General features: G+C 39.4%; 2 protein-coding genes across 2 annotated transcripts; both read right to left on the bottom strand.

Annotated features, from left to right (window-relative positions):
- Positions 1 to 3,515: 3,515 nt before the first annotated feature.
- Positions 3,516 to 4,107, bottom strand: LOC121800419 (EPIDERMAL PATTERNING FACTOR-like protein 6). Its single transcript, XM_042199992.1, has 2 exons — positions 3,906 to 4,107; positions 3,516 to 3,829 (listed from the first exon to the last, which is right to left on the bottom strand). The coding sequence occupies exons 1-2, from the start codon at positions 3,994 to 3,996 to the stop codon at positions 3,612 to 3,614; spliced, it is 309 nt and encodes a 102-aa protein (XP_042055926.1). The 5' UTR covers positions 3,997 to 4,107; the 3' UTR covers positions 3,516 to 3,611.
- A 9,137-nt stretch (positions 4,108 to 13,244) lies between these two features.
- Positions 13,245 to 15,064, bottom strand: LOC121799770. Its single transcript, XM_042199236.1, has 6 exons — positions 14,906 to 15,064; positions 14,750 to 14,818; positions 14,072 to 14,290; positions 13,700 to 13,790; positions 13,501 to 13,609; positions 13,245 to 13,427 (listed from the first exon to the last, which is right to left on the bottom strand). Exons 3-6 carry the CDS (start codon positions 14,187 to 14,189, stop codon positions 13,368 to 13,370), a joined length of 378 nt encoding a protein of 125 aa, XP_042055170.1. The 5' UTR covers positions 14,190 to 14,290; positions 14,750 to 14,818; positions 14,906 to 15,064; the 3' UTR covers positions 13,245 to 13,367.
- Between the last annotated feature and the right edge of the window lie 129 nt (positions 15,065 to 15,193).

Raw genomic sequence — 15,193 nt, 5'->3', positions numbered from 1 at the left:
CTTCGAGGCGGACTACTTGCGGTTGAGCTTTCGGGGGATTCGTCGTCGAACCAATTTCCCGCCTCGGGTCCTTCGTCTTGGACAATCATGTTGTGCAAGATTATGCATGTATACATGATGCCGACCATGTTTTCCATGAACCACGTACGAGCCGGGGCTTTGATGATGTTGAAGCGCGCTTGGAGAACCCCGAACGCCCTCTCCACATCCTTGCGAGCAGCCTCTTGCTTCTGCGCAAAAAGAGCCTGCTTTGGGTTCGCAGACCCACTGCACGTCTTCACGAAGGTAGGCCACTTCGGGTAGATGCCATCGGCGAGATAATACCCCATTTTATAAAGCCGGTTGTTGGCGACGAAGTTGATGGCCGGCGCTTTACCATCCAAAACTTCGGTCAAGAGGTCGGACTGGTGGAGCACGTTTACGTCGTTGTTCGACCCGGGGACCCCGAAGTACGCGTGCCAGATCCAAAGGCGGTAGTCGGCAACCGCCTCAAGTATAACGGTTGGGTGGGTGCCTTTGTGGCCGCTCGTGTAGGACCCCTTCCACCAGTGACGGAACCAGAAATTTTAAGAAGCCGGGGCTGAAATTTAGTAAGACAGTGCAGCGCCAACACCCTTCTAGTTCTTCTGTCCCATTAAAAATGAAACATTTTCCATTAAGACAGTGCATCGCCGACACCCTTCTAGTTCTTCTGTCACATTAAAAATGAAACATTTTCCTTTTTAGATTTTCCCATTAAAAATGAAAAGTTTCCTTAAATAGAAATAACTCTATCTCTACTTTTTCATCTCTTTTACTTTTTACTCTCTCTTCATTTACTCATAAAGCAATACTACATAAAATTATGTGCCAATTCTCAAATGTTTCATACTATTTAATAGGACGAAGGGAATATTTAGAACTTCTTTCTGAGACGAGACCCATTTTAAACCAACACGCTTTTTCTTTTGATTTCTCTTTTATTTTAATAAATTTGTATTAAATTTTATGTTAGTTCAAAAATGCATATTTTAAAATAAAAGGAGTAATAATTTTTTTATACAGATACATAAAAAATGTGGTATTGCAAGAGTATTGCAAAATGATATTAAGAAACTATAAGTAATTCGTGTATAAACTTTCTAGCATAAATGATAGATACAAGTCACATTTAGAATTATCATTTTAATTGAAGATATGTACATAGGGATGTATTCATTTCCTTTTTGCATATTTTCTCATTTTTCCTTCTTGATCTCAGCCCCACGATTTTGTCATCCGACGGTTAGATTAGTGTCACGTGTCATTTAATAATGCAGATTTTCCATTGAATAATGCACACCGACTAATAATGCACCATTATAGTGCAATAATGCAGATTTTCAGTTGAATAATGCACACCGACTAATAATGCACCATTATAGTGTAATAATGCAGATCATCTGGACCGTTGATGAATGAGATCTAATGGCTCGTATTAAGAAGAATAAAGGATCTAAGTGATGAATAGGAGAATAACGCTCCCCTATGTACATATAGTGAATAAAATACTTAAAAAATAAAAATACCCCTTAAATGCACAAAAAGACAACAATAATTACTAGGACAGTACTCTCTTTCCTCCGCCCATTTCACCCTCATTTATCTCTCTCTCCTCTACGCCCAATCTCCCCCTTTTCAACCTTTCCAGTCCTAAATTCCTCTGTATACATGGTCGGACGGTTTCGGCAAGCCCCCGCTCAAGCGGGGGCTTGGCCTATGTTGGTTCCGTCAGTGCCTTCCACGCCACCGGGCAATTCTTCCAGTGCCAGTGCATGTAATCAACGCTGCCGAGCATCCAGTGGAATCCGTGCACTGTTTCGTGAAGGTCGAGCAGGAACTGACAATCGGTCGTGCTTGGCCTCCGGAAAAATTCGTCGGTGAAGGCTGTCCGGACGCCTTTGCAGAATTTGAGCAAGCACATTCGCCCAGTGCTGTCTCCGATGTGGAGGTATTCATCGAACATGTCGGCCGTTTGTCCAGTCGCAAGCTGGCGGATTGCTGCAGTACATTTCTGCAGCGTCGTGTGGCTGGGACGGCCGACCGCGTCGTACCCTTCCTGGAAGAACTCTTCCCGGGCTGCCAAAGTATTCGCGATGTGGAGAAATAAAGGTTTCCCCATACGGAAACGGCGACGGAAGTACGTATCTCCCCAAACCGGGTTATCGCAGAAGTAGTCGCGTACTAACCTTGCAGCGGCTTCCTCCCGGTTACGATGGATGTATGTACGAGAGCGTCGTTGGGGCGGCGCGGCTTCTTCGGCCTCCCGTCATCGATCTTCTTCAAATGATTGTTGCAATATTTGACGCATTTGTTTAAAATGATCCATTAGTTTGATTAAATTTGGGAGAAGGAAAGCAGAGTTGATTTGAGATGAAAATTGGGGTGGAAATAGAGAGGAATAGATGTGTGTTTGTGATTGAAATGAGTATAAAATAGGAGTATTTATAGAGTAAATAAATAAATAAAAAATAAAAAATAATACAAAACGGATATAAAAAAACGGTCACATTACCGTTGCAAATTTTTTTTTTATTAAATTCGATTTTTAAAAAAAAAATGAATTATTGCGTCACCGGGACGAAGCCCACTCGCGGGGCAGCGAGTGGGCTTCACGCGTCGAATGGGAGGCCGCCACGTCGCCTCGGCGCGTGGCGGAACGCGACGGAACGGAACGGCATAGGAACGGCATGGGCACGGAATGGCGACGGAACGGAGCCTGCAACGCGTGCCGCCGCGGAACCGTTCCGCCGGAACGGCATAGGAACCGCAACGGCACAGCGTTGCGGGTGCCCTCACAGTCACATATAAAGAAATAAACTGTAGAAACAATCATGACTTTTAAAAATAATAGTACTACATCTTTTTTCACTTATATTTTTCCTTAAAACAAAATAAAAAATTTATCGAGTAGCCTTTTATTTTTTACTCCTATGTCTATTCTTTTTCTCTGATGTACTACCTCCGTCCCCCAAATATTGGCACACTTTGATCCGACATGTATTTTAAGAAATGTAATGGAAGGTGAGTTAAAAAAAGTTAGTGGATTGTGGGTCTTACTTTTATATATTAGTTTTATAATAAAATGTGGGTATAAATGAGTTAATGGAATAGGAAGTCCACTACTAAAAATGGTAAAAGTGAAATGAGACAAACTTGAGGGACGGACGTAAATGGAAAAATGGGACAAACTTTGGTAGTATTTGCAATGAAAGTGAACATACCTAAATATAGAATTGATAAAGTCCTCTGCATGCAGTCTGTCTCCTTACTCCAATATTCATCTCATGTAGTATAAATCTATAAATGTATACAGTATACTGTATATATACATCAAACTAAAGTATATTCATTTGGTTTTATCCACGAACAACTTTAAACAAATGAGATTATACAAAATAAATAGTGAAAAAAGACAATTAATTAAACTAGTGCATTCGTACAATATAAATCCTAAAAAAATATACCAAACCAATACTCCATTAATTATTGTCGATAATCTAGTTTATAAGTAATTAATTAAATAAAGCGTCTGATACAAAGTTATAAGTACATGATCAGAAATATGAAAATGTTTGATTAATTGGAATTAATCAAGGTTGATAAAGCTTATTCCCACACCTGCATTTCCAAGAAAGAAGATAGTAGCTGTTATCTCCCCCTCTGTGATAAGAAGCACCATAACTTGCCCTTTGGTGCGGTGGAATTACCAAAGTAGCCTCGCAGGGCCGGCAGCTCATGCACCGGTTCACGCAGGCCGGCGGCCTCGACCGCAGCACCATCTTCCTCAGTTCCTCCTCTCTTGATGCACCTGATCATCAAAAACAGGATTAATCGGTTAATAATCTCATGTCATGCAGTCATGGAGGGCATTTTGGGAATATCACCTGAGGAAGGGGGGAGAGAGAAGAGAAAGATGATGGATGTGAGAGCAAGAGTGAGGAAGATGAGGTGGTGGTGGTTTGTTGATGGAGGCATGGTGAGTTTTGTGATAGGGTGGGGAAGTGATATGTATGTGTAATGTGTTGAAGCATTTGAAGACAAAGGTGAGGACTGTGTGGAGAATGAGGGACATGACAGTTTCACAGTGTTGAGAAATCATAGGCCTCTTGCATTCTATCTCAATTCACAGAAAACAATGTTTTAATTTGCCTAATTTCTTCTTTTAGGAAAATGTTGTTTTGGTGACTTTTGTGGTGGTGATCAAATTTTAACACATTTTCATTTTTTTTCTAAATTATAATGTCTTTTTATAACACATATGGGGTTTTACTATTCACAGTTTCCAGTAGCTAGTGCTTTTTTTTTTGTTATTTCTGCATCTTATCTACCGTTGGATTATATTTTCGTGATGCATGCGTTAGGTATTGAGTATTGTATTTGATGATTGGTAAATAAATGGGAAAATTAGAAGAAGAAAAACAAGTATTTGGTCGAAGTCTGATCAGTCTCGTAAATTTCAAACGTGATTATATAGTTATATTATTATTTTGATATATTTTTTTTTAATTTTGCATTATTGATTGTAATTGTCTATGATTTGGTGGCCAAATTACATTATCGTATATTCCACACTAATTTTATTATATTTCCAACAATTTTTCCTAAATAAATTTGTGCTCTAACAATAAATAGTAAACAACTACAAAAAAAAGACGGTTTACCGAGCACCAATAGCGAGCACAGTTAATTATGCTCGAAAAATGCCGACCACCTTCAATTGTGCTCGGCAACATACCGAGCACAATAGAAGGTGATCGGCAATATCATAAACCAAGGCGTTAACCTGCGAGCCATACGAGCACGGTCAACGTAATCGGCGTAGCAATTCAATTCAGGGAAGTGTTGTGCTCAAAGATTCCCGACCATCCGAAATATGCTCGCATAATAAATGTATAAATATTCAATGTATGGCCATGCAAATGGTGAATAAATATTTTTCAGAATATGCGAGTACCTGTTACATGCTCGAAAAATTCTGACCACCCTAAATGTGCTCGCCAAAATAAAAGACTTGTATAAATATTCAATGCATGCCATGCGAATTGACTGAATTGTGGTTAAATATATTAGCGAGTACTTGATACGTGCTCGGATGATTCCGACCACGCATAATGTGCTCGGCATTCAAAAATAAAATATATTTATGCAACATTCCAGCAATGATATATGCAGCATTTTATTTTTATAGATATTGCGAGCAATACATGTGTGCTTGGATTTTCAGACCACTGGACCTGTGCTCGGCAATCCCAAAAAAATATATTCATAAAATATATATGCAGTGTTATCGATTTATTTTTATAGATGTAGCGAGCACTATATAGTTGCTCGGAAAATAAAAGACTTGTATAAATATTCAATGTATGCATTTTACGAAATACCGAGTACCTGATATATGGTTGAAGAATTCCGACAATATTCCAACAATATATATGTAGCGTTTTAATTTTATAGATATTGCGAGCAATATATGTGTGCTTGGAATATTACGACCACCCTACGTGTGCTCCGCATTCCAAAAAAAATATATTTGCAATATTCTAACAATTATGTAACCATAAAATATATATGCAGTGTAGTCGGTTTATTTCTATGGATCAGTCGAGCACTTTATATGTGCTTGGAGTATTCCAACCACCCGACCTATGCTCGGCATTCCAAAAAAAAATTATCCTCCAATGTACTAAATAAATTAATTTCCAATAATCTACCATGGAATATATGCTTTTTTGTTCTCGAAATTGCCAAGAATAATTACACTAGTTTTTTCGGAGTACATAAAATATAACTAATTATTCAACAATAACAAGAATTTAAGACATGTAAATATTTTTAAACAATAGTTCCGAGCACCATACATGTGCTTGGCAAATGCCGAGAACCATATATGTGCTCGGAAATTATAAAATAATAATAATTAATAATAATTATTCAACACAAACAATAACTTATTCAACAATAACCTAAAAAAAGGCTAAACATTAGCTGATGCATCTATGGATTTCGCTCCACCATCAAATCCATACCAACATATGTTGCATGATGCGTGGGGACAGACAACCGGTCACGAGTCTTATCATTTCGAAACGCAACACTCTGCACAATATGTTCTGCCTGCCTACATGCCAGAACCTCCCACTAACGAGTCGCAACAGTTTTACAATGCATTAGAAGCGGCGCAGATTGATTTGTGGGCGAGATGTGATTACTTGTAGGTGCTCGCCAACCTGGTCGAAAAATCAACTTGTGCTCGGTATATTCACATCTCCAAAATACCGAGCACCCATTGGTGTTTGCCATATTCCGACCACATGTAGGTGCTCGCCGCTGCCGCGTGGTAACCGTGTTTAGTTGACCAATTCGCCGAGCACCAACAAGCACTCGGGGAAAAATGCTTACAAAGCATATACCGACCACCTAAAGTGATCGGAATGTGCTCGGGAAAGGGTGATATGCCAAGCATTTTCCCCTTTATGCCGACCACTTTGGTGCTCGGTAAACTCCTTTTTTGTAGAGAACAAAGAACAATAATTCCGGAGAAGTTGCATCGTAGGGTTAGCGGTCCAAAGGTTGAATTTAACGAGATTTTCGATTGTGATGAGCTGACAATGGGATGTGTCCACGGTGGGGCAGCCGTGGCGACCCACTGCTAGACGAGAACATCCGGAGCGGTGGGGCACCGCTGGGTGCGCGGACGGGGGATTGTCCACTGCCACCGCGCCGGCGGTCAAATTTTGTTATATATTTTTTTTGTTAATTTTAATTATTTTCTATAAATACACTCAATTCTCTCATTTTTATTCCAATCCAATTAAAATATATCAATAATTGATTAAATAATGTGATTTGTGGCTGTGACGTGACTGTTATTGGGCTGGACAAGTTATTGTGACTGTGGCGTGGGTGTTCCGCACCACCGTGGACACTCTTAGCTACTTGCCCCAGCTCTATAAACTATTTTGTCATGTTACCTTATGAGTAGTGTGTCTGTACATATATGTATGTTGATTCTGTGCAAATATATATCTCTAACATAACTAGTTTACAGGCTAGGCCAACTAAGCTAAGACAGCTAAAACGTAGGAATATTTCTGTATTAATATTGAGAAAACAATATATAGGTCAACAATATAATTAATTTTAACTGAAAAAATAAAATAACTTGACTTTTGACTTTTGACTTTTGACTTTTGAGGCATATCTCTATGGCCATGATTGTAGAATACTTATTTCATAGCTCAATCACCAACTTCTTGGAAAATTAACAAACTTTATTGGAAATGCTCATAGGTATGGAGATTGCAGCTTTGCTCAAGAATCATGTTCCCATCCAAATAAACAATTCTTCTTCCAATTTTGCAATCCATATAACTTCTGGTAACTCATAAATAAATTACACTGGATAAAATAATTTGCATGTACTGTGGAGGTTTAGATTATCTCTTTTTTTTTTTTTTGTTTCTAATTCACTTTTTATATATAATGATTGGTAGCTGGAAAATGGTGGAGTAGAGTGTTGGTAGTGAGAGCCTCCACAACCGTGCTCTTGCCAGCGGCACGGTTGTGGATCCGGGCGGTACTATTCATGTCTGCTCTCTGACAAGAGCACAACACCCACAACTGTGCTCTTCCGCAAGGACGATTACAATTAATTTAATATTCAATTAAACATAAACATTTCCATAATGCTAAAATTCATTAAAAAATCACAATAAATATTACAAAATACAAATAAAATAAAAAGACATAATTAAAATCCTAAAAATTAAAAATTACATAATTAAAATACTAAAAATTAAAATTACATAATTATTGGCTAATATTACCCGAGGAAGACTACTCATCCGGCGACAACAACCCCAATTGTTTTTGGAGACCCACTATCATGCCCTCGTGCGTTTGAAGTTGCGTGGGGGTCATAGTTGACCTATCGGCCATATTGAGTTGGGCCAAAATGGCCCACAACGAGTTGTTCGGGGGTGGAGGTGGAACATAGGGTGCGGGTTCGGGGGCGGGGGCCGATGGAGTCGCGGAGCGCCGGCGCTCGGCCGCCGCCTTCTTCCTTCCTTGCAGTCGGCGTTGGGAACCGCTTGGTCCGGCGTCGGGGCTACCCAAGTTAGCTCCGGCGAGTTGGCTAGCCACTTCTTCGGTGCCGGAGTCGGATAGGGATACCGACCTTGACCGTTTGGAGGAGCCGCTAGAGGAGGATGTTACGCCTCCCAGATACCTCGGGTGGAACCGTGTTTCCTGCCAAACGTTGAGGTACTTGAACGACTTACCGTTCATGGATTGGTATGTGCTCAGCGCCGCAGTGATGATGTCGACCTCGCTCCGGCCGCTCCCGGCATTCTGCGACTCCTGGAGGAAATAGCCATTGAACTTGCCAATTTCGTCGTTGGCTCGACCGATGCAGTTGCGCACCATACTCTCGTTGCGCTCGATCGTTCCCGACGGCCGGTTTGCATTGTACCGGCGAGATACGCCGCATATACGGAGATTTCGAAGTACGCCTTGAACAATTTATCCATCTCTGCCGGCGTGTACGGTGTGCGGACACCGCTGCCGCGAGTAGGAGCTTGCGGAGGTTGGGAGGGGGCGGTCGGCCTAGGCTCCGGTGTCCACCCGTATCGTCCTTCGGAGGCACCTTGGTCGTCGATTGGGTATGGACGGTAGCCACCCGGAACGGCCGAATCTTGGGTTTGAGGAGGGGCCGAATATTCCGTTTCCGGACTAGGAAACGGTTGTGAACCGAACCATTCGGGGTTCCAACCGTGGGAGCCCGTAGGGTTATCGCCTTGGCCGGACATAGTGATGTTGTAGGGTATGATAGAATGAAGATGAAAATGGATATGAGAGATTGAAGATGAGAATGGAGATGAGAGAATGATGATGAGAATTGTGTAGTTTGATGTGAATTTTTGGGAGTGAAATTGAGGGTATTTATAGATGAAAGTGTGTATTTTTGGAGTGAAACGGTTATAAATGGATATAATTTTTTTAGGAAGTGAAATTTTTTTTATCGGTTTTTTTAATTAAAAATCGATTTTTTTTAAAAAAACCCAACGGCTATGCCGTTGACGAATGAGGGCGCGCCACATCAGCTGCTCGCTGGCACGGCGCTGCTCGATGCATCGAGCAGCGCCGTGCCAGCGGCGCGAGCGTAGCGGCGGCGGGTGGCGTCCGTGCCAGCGGCGCGGACGGCGGTGGCGAGCAGCGCCACCGTTGCGGATGCTCTGATGGATGTAACTGCCTGACTGGCAAAAACTGTTTACAGTTTACCCAACACTACAGTGGACTAAAATATAATGAAAGATTTTTTAAATAGGAATATATTAGTTGTAACAATTATGGATGTGCTATTAAATTTATTTTTATTAAAAAAATTCCTGAAGTACTACAAAGTAGGAAAGTTACTATTCAGGCTTGAATTGGAGTGGCGACCTGTTAAGCATGAAATTCCTTAACTCGTAGATTTTGCGTCGAACGTCGCGGGAGCTTTGGTCCATCGATCAATCCGGCGTCAAAATTAGAGTTTTGTGCGTTTTGCACGTTTAAAAGGAAAGAGAGATAGTGAAAATAAAATAGAATGGTAATTGATATTTCTTGAATGATCAAACAATGTCCACTATTTATAATAGTGGATACTAACTTAATGAGCAAAACAAAAGATATGAAAAAGATATGCAAATTCATAATTAACTAACTAAATAATAATAATAATAATAATAATAATAACAATAATAATAATAATAATAATAATAATAATAATAATAATAATAATCATCGTATCAACTCTCCCATGGTTGAAATCCACCTTGTCCTCAAGGTGGGCACCATGAAGCAACGATGAGTGTCGAGGAATCCTCTTAGATCAAACATACACCGAATAGTTGAGCGTCTCCCTGCATAAATGCGTCCATTAATGCTCAAGCATAGAGTGTCATTTTGCGGAGGAATCAACCGGGCATCGGCGTCGAGCGATGATGATCGATGATTCATACTTGCGACAACCCTGACATGAGATGAATCACTCAATAATTTCAGCGATGCGTTGTCCACAATGGAACTACCCAAACCAATCTGGACTTGGGGAATCTTGAATTGAGAAGCATTCAATTGTCGCGCCCACTGAATCTCTATGCAACCGTGAACCGGTTTCTCTTTACGTGCGGAATCCGGACTGGACATCTCTATCTTCTCAACCTTTTCAACTACACCAAAATGAGAAGAAGAATGTAGAATCTTCTCCGAAGAATCATCAAATCCTTACTCGACTTGATCACAGTCAAGAATCACAATCTCTTTCTTATTGCACTCCAAATCATTCCCAACTGAAGTCTTGGACAGAGCATAAGCCAACGAGCGATATTCCACTTGCCAAGGAAGAAGTTCTGGCGGCGGCGGCGGCTCGAGGGCGGTATCGGGAAGCAGCGCAAAGGGTGGTGGTGTTGTACTCGACTGCTGCGGCGGAGCCAATGAGTCGTAGGGGACTAAACCCGACGGCCCCGGCGAAGCCTTGCTATTTCCTGATGGAGGAAGGTGCTGAACGAGGTCCCCAAACCCAAAAATTTGGGAGCCGCAGGGCTGCGCAGGTTCAGGCAGCTCAGGAGGAAGCATGTTGTTGATTCGTCGGTCGGCTGCAACAAGGCGAGACTCTATCCTGTAGCATGCTTCCAATAATTGTTGAAGTTGTGCGAGAGTCGGATGTGCCGTGGTGGTGGCTGGACAAGGTGGATGTGGCGCGGGTTGATTCCATCCTGAGTTATGGTTGGGGTGCAGCAGATGATCGTATGCCAAGACCTCGTGGAAGGGGCGTTGTCCCGTTGTCTCCCAGTAGGCAGGTGGATCCCAGCTAGTGGGTTGTCTGAGCGCGGTGTGGTGTGACTGCTGATGCGGTTGATAAGACTGAGAGTATCCCTGCTGCGTGCACAACCTTGGCGGGTCCCAACAAGAGGCGGTGGTGGCGAGTACAAATCTGTCTCGTGGGACGATGGTTGCTGACACAAAGTTTCCTGGCGCAGCCATGGCGGGTCCCAGGAAGTGGGTTGACTGGCTTGGTAGGGATGGTGTGTAGGGTGGAGTCTCCCATCCTGAGGATATGGATATGATGGTTGTTGATCTAACGCTCTGATCGGATGGAGCAGGGGTTGAGGTACGGGCTGCCATGGGTGGTAATCCGCCTGCCGGAGTTGATATCCGGTGTAGCCGTAAGACATGTAGACAGTGATTCGGAGGAAGAGCTCACGATGAAAGCACCAATTGTTAAGGATGAAGTTCCTTAACTCGTAGATTTTGCGCCGAACGTCGCGGGAGCTTTTGCCCGTCGATCAATCCGGCGTCAAAATTAGGGTTTTGTGCGTTTTGCACGTTTAAAAGGAAAGAGAGTAAGAGAAAATAAAATAGAAGGATAATTAATATTTCTTGAATGATCAAAATGACTAACAATGTCCACTATTTATAATAGTGGATACTAACTTAATGAGGAAGACAAAAGATATGAAAAGATATGTAAATCCATAATTAGCTAACTAAATAATAATAATAATAATAATAATAATAATAATAATAATAATAATAATAATAATAATAATAATAATAATAATAATAATAATAATAATAATAATAATAATAATAATAATCATATCACGACGACCCCGTCTGAGAAGGGCAATTTTTGCAATGCATGGTGATGTGAAATTCAACAGTTAAACGGTATTTTAAAGTAAAAGGTGCACCTAATTTACCACTGGAAAATTAGAAAGAAACAATATCAACAATAGTAGGTAGCATGGGAGAATCCAGTGGAGAATCCAGTCATCTCAGTTTCAGTACATATTTTTGGTACACTATACACATTTTATTTTTCTAGGATCGATGAGCTAGTTTTCTAGATAATCTCATGTACTCCTTCCATTCCATATTAGCAGAATTATTTTTTCTATTTTTAAAAATTTCAAGTTAATTAAGTTATTTATATTTTTTATAAAAAGTAATTCTTCATTTTACTTTACAATTAATTAATATGCAAACCTAGTATAAACTATTGAATGGGGATTTGTATTGAATGTAGATATAATTCGTAGAAGAAAGTGGAAAAGAGTCTTGAATTTATTCGTTTCTAGAGTGTCAAAAAATGCGATGCGATTTGGCGACTTCAGGCATTTGTAGAAGACCGCTTTTGACGTCATTTATGAGCTTGCTGGCGCACGCAGTTTCCTTTTCAGACCAAACTAACGCTTCTTTACCTCAAAAGTTTTATCCACTGTATATCTTTTTTCTATTGACCCCGGTAAAAAAAGTACTCCCTCCCTTCCAATTAAATTGAGACAAAATTTTTAAAAATAGAGATTAAGAAATTGGGTTGAAAAGTAGAATAAATGAATAAAGTAGAATAGATGAAGAGAGAGGAAAGTAGATGATGTAAAAAGTAAGAGCAATTGAAGGTTTTGTTTTTTTTTTAAAAAGAAATGACTCAACTTAATTGGGATATCTTAAAAAGAAATAGGACTCAACTTAGTTGGCCCAACAGATGAAGTAGTAGTCATAATATAGATAGGACCGTTTAAAAATAAGTTATGATATTTTAAATTAGATGAGATGAGATGATGCTCAGAATAAGTTAGTAGTAGTAGTATATCTTTTTAAATATCATGATGAAAGTCAAATACTCCCCAAGTCAAATACACCTCTCCCTTTATCCTATTCAAAATACCATATTTTCATTTTTTTTTCTTAAATAAAATTGGTCTATTTATTTTTAAGAGACATTCAAAATAAAAATGTTGAAGGTGTATTTAATGAGATAGAGGGAGTACGATATTTCAGACTCTAGAAAATATGATGATCAATCGTACACAATTCGATTATCTTAAGCTCTAGACTAGATGAAATTTACAAGGTTTATACTATAGAGTTCGGAAAGAAGATTATCAGATAGAGGGTGTAATCTTAAATTATTTTCTAGTCTTTAATTTAAGGAGATTGTTCAAAATAATTAACTACAATATGTGATGCATCAATCATCCACCTTCATATCCTACATCGATTTTTTTACTTCTAATTTGTAGCATAAAATTTTCAAACACACATCAATATTTTACCATATTTTATCAAATGAAAACTAACACTGTGGAATTTTGACAAGATACACCATAGTTATTTCTGCAGAAAAATGTAACAATAGTAAAAGAGGGAGAAAGCTGTTTGAATAGTACCAACAAAAATGACACAACAACCTTACATTATTCCAAATACCTCTTTAATTTTATCTACAGCCAAAAAATATATGTAAAATAAAGCCATTTTGAACATGTTGCTGATATACTTACTAATTAGCATCTCCCTGCTTAGATCATCTCATACATTCCTTCATCATCCCACACATTAACCAGAAAATCCACCATTTCCTGCAAAGTTATTCATCAAAACAGTCAGTCACGGCGTCTAACTTGCCTGCACGTACGAACGGAACAGCCATACCCCAAGAGGAACCGGTGTGGGAAACGGCTCTGGGCTGTTAAGCAGCCTCTGCATATCCTTGCACGTAGTTGCGGAGCAAAGATGGAGCTTTGTATCCATGCAGATAGATCTTGTGAACCAAAAAACACACACCATATATAACATCAATAAATATATAGCTAGCTAGTATTGCATACAACGAGAGCTCGTTAGTCGTTACCTTAATTTGAGCATGTGCAAAAAATGAGATCGAGTAACTATCTTTTTATCGGCTACCCATTTCTCTCTGGTCTCGTTCCAGAGTCTAAGACCTATAACCAAAAACTAGACAAATGAGAGAAAATCCATTTATCATTGGAACAGAGAGCAACATACAGATGAATGGCACAAATGATGAAAGAAAAAAGTTCATCATTTGAAGATAACTACATTTCTTCCTTCCTTAGTTACATATGCATATGAAACAAACAACAAGGGGAATCGAGCATCATAAAACTAAAAAATGTAGCAAAACGAGAGAGGAACTTAACAAGAATCATAACTAACCAAAGCAACATAATTTGTTTGAACAATTACAAGAAAATGAACTGACCAGGATTTACATATTCAGTTGATTCTTTTGAACAGACAGCAACTTGATTGGCATGCTTTGGGGTCGGCGCATCTCTTGATGACATGCGCAGTCCAAAGCACGTCGGGCTAGACTTCATTTCTCGGGTGCTGACTGATCAAAAGCTACTGATATGGTAGCTTTTGGTGCCTGCTAAGGATCCCTTTCAACAGCTCATGAAACAACCACCGTTGATCGTTCCTTATTCACAACACAAACCACAACACATCAATCTTGTAGCTAGAAAGGAATGGATAAACTTCATCTAACATTTATCAAGTAGAAAATCTTAGTTCAGAAAAAAAAAAGGCTAAACATTAGCTGATCCATTACTCCCATAATGAATCACAGTAATATAAGGGCTCCTGACAATTGAAACAAGTGTGTTCACTTTTCCATGATGGAGAAAAATCAATGATGTTTGTTTTAGTAATATAAAGATATCTAAGCATTACTATTACTGACAAACATAACACAAAAAAATCAACAAACACGAATGTAATCAACAATTTATTGCTAAATTACAAACACACTATAATCCAAAAAACCATTGGTTGCAGAAATTGTCAAATAAGTATACCAAACATCAACGGAATTTGTCAAATTGCCCAAAAAAGAGAACATAAAATAGGGAAATTTAATAAATAAAAGAATGCATACCTAGAATTTAAAAAAATCAGGAAAGGTCTGACTGTAAGCGTCGACGACAGGAAGGGTAGCTGATAGCTTCTGCCATTTACCCAAAAAATAATATAAAAATTCATGTAATTATTTACATAAATTGGACAACAAATTGGAGATGGTAGATAGATTTACATAGAAATGATTTCTTCCTGAGATCGATCGCTTCTCAGCGATAAGACTTGTGGTTCTGTTTTCTTAGTTTTCTTCTTCTCCGACAAAGGAGCAATTTCATGGCTAACCTATTATGTAAGTAGTGTGATGTCTGGTTGTTGCTATTTTTAGCTAACGGTTTTTATAAAAATAACTGCCACGATATATTACTACGACTTACTAGGATATTCACAAATTTTACTGCATATATTTTTTTTTGCTAGTAAGTAGTAAGTTATGCTATTTCTTCAGTGTAAAGGGATAAGAATT

Source organism: Salvia splendens, chromosome 4 (assembly GCF_004379255.2).
Source record: "Salvia splendens isolate huo1 chromosome 4, SspV2, whole genome shotgun sequence".
In the NCBI taxonomy this organism is placed as follows: Eukaryota; Viridiplantae; Streptophyta; class Magnoliopsida; order Lamiales; family Lamiaceae; genus Salvia; species Salvia splendens.
Note: the sequence above shows the minus strand (reverse complement) of the source record. Positions and strands in the feature narration are given on the sequence as shown.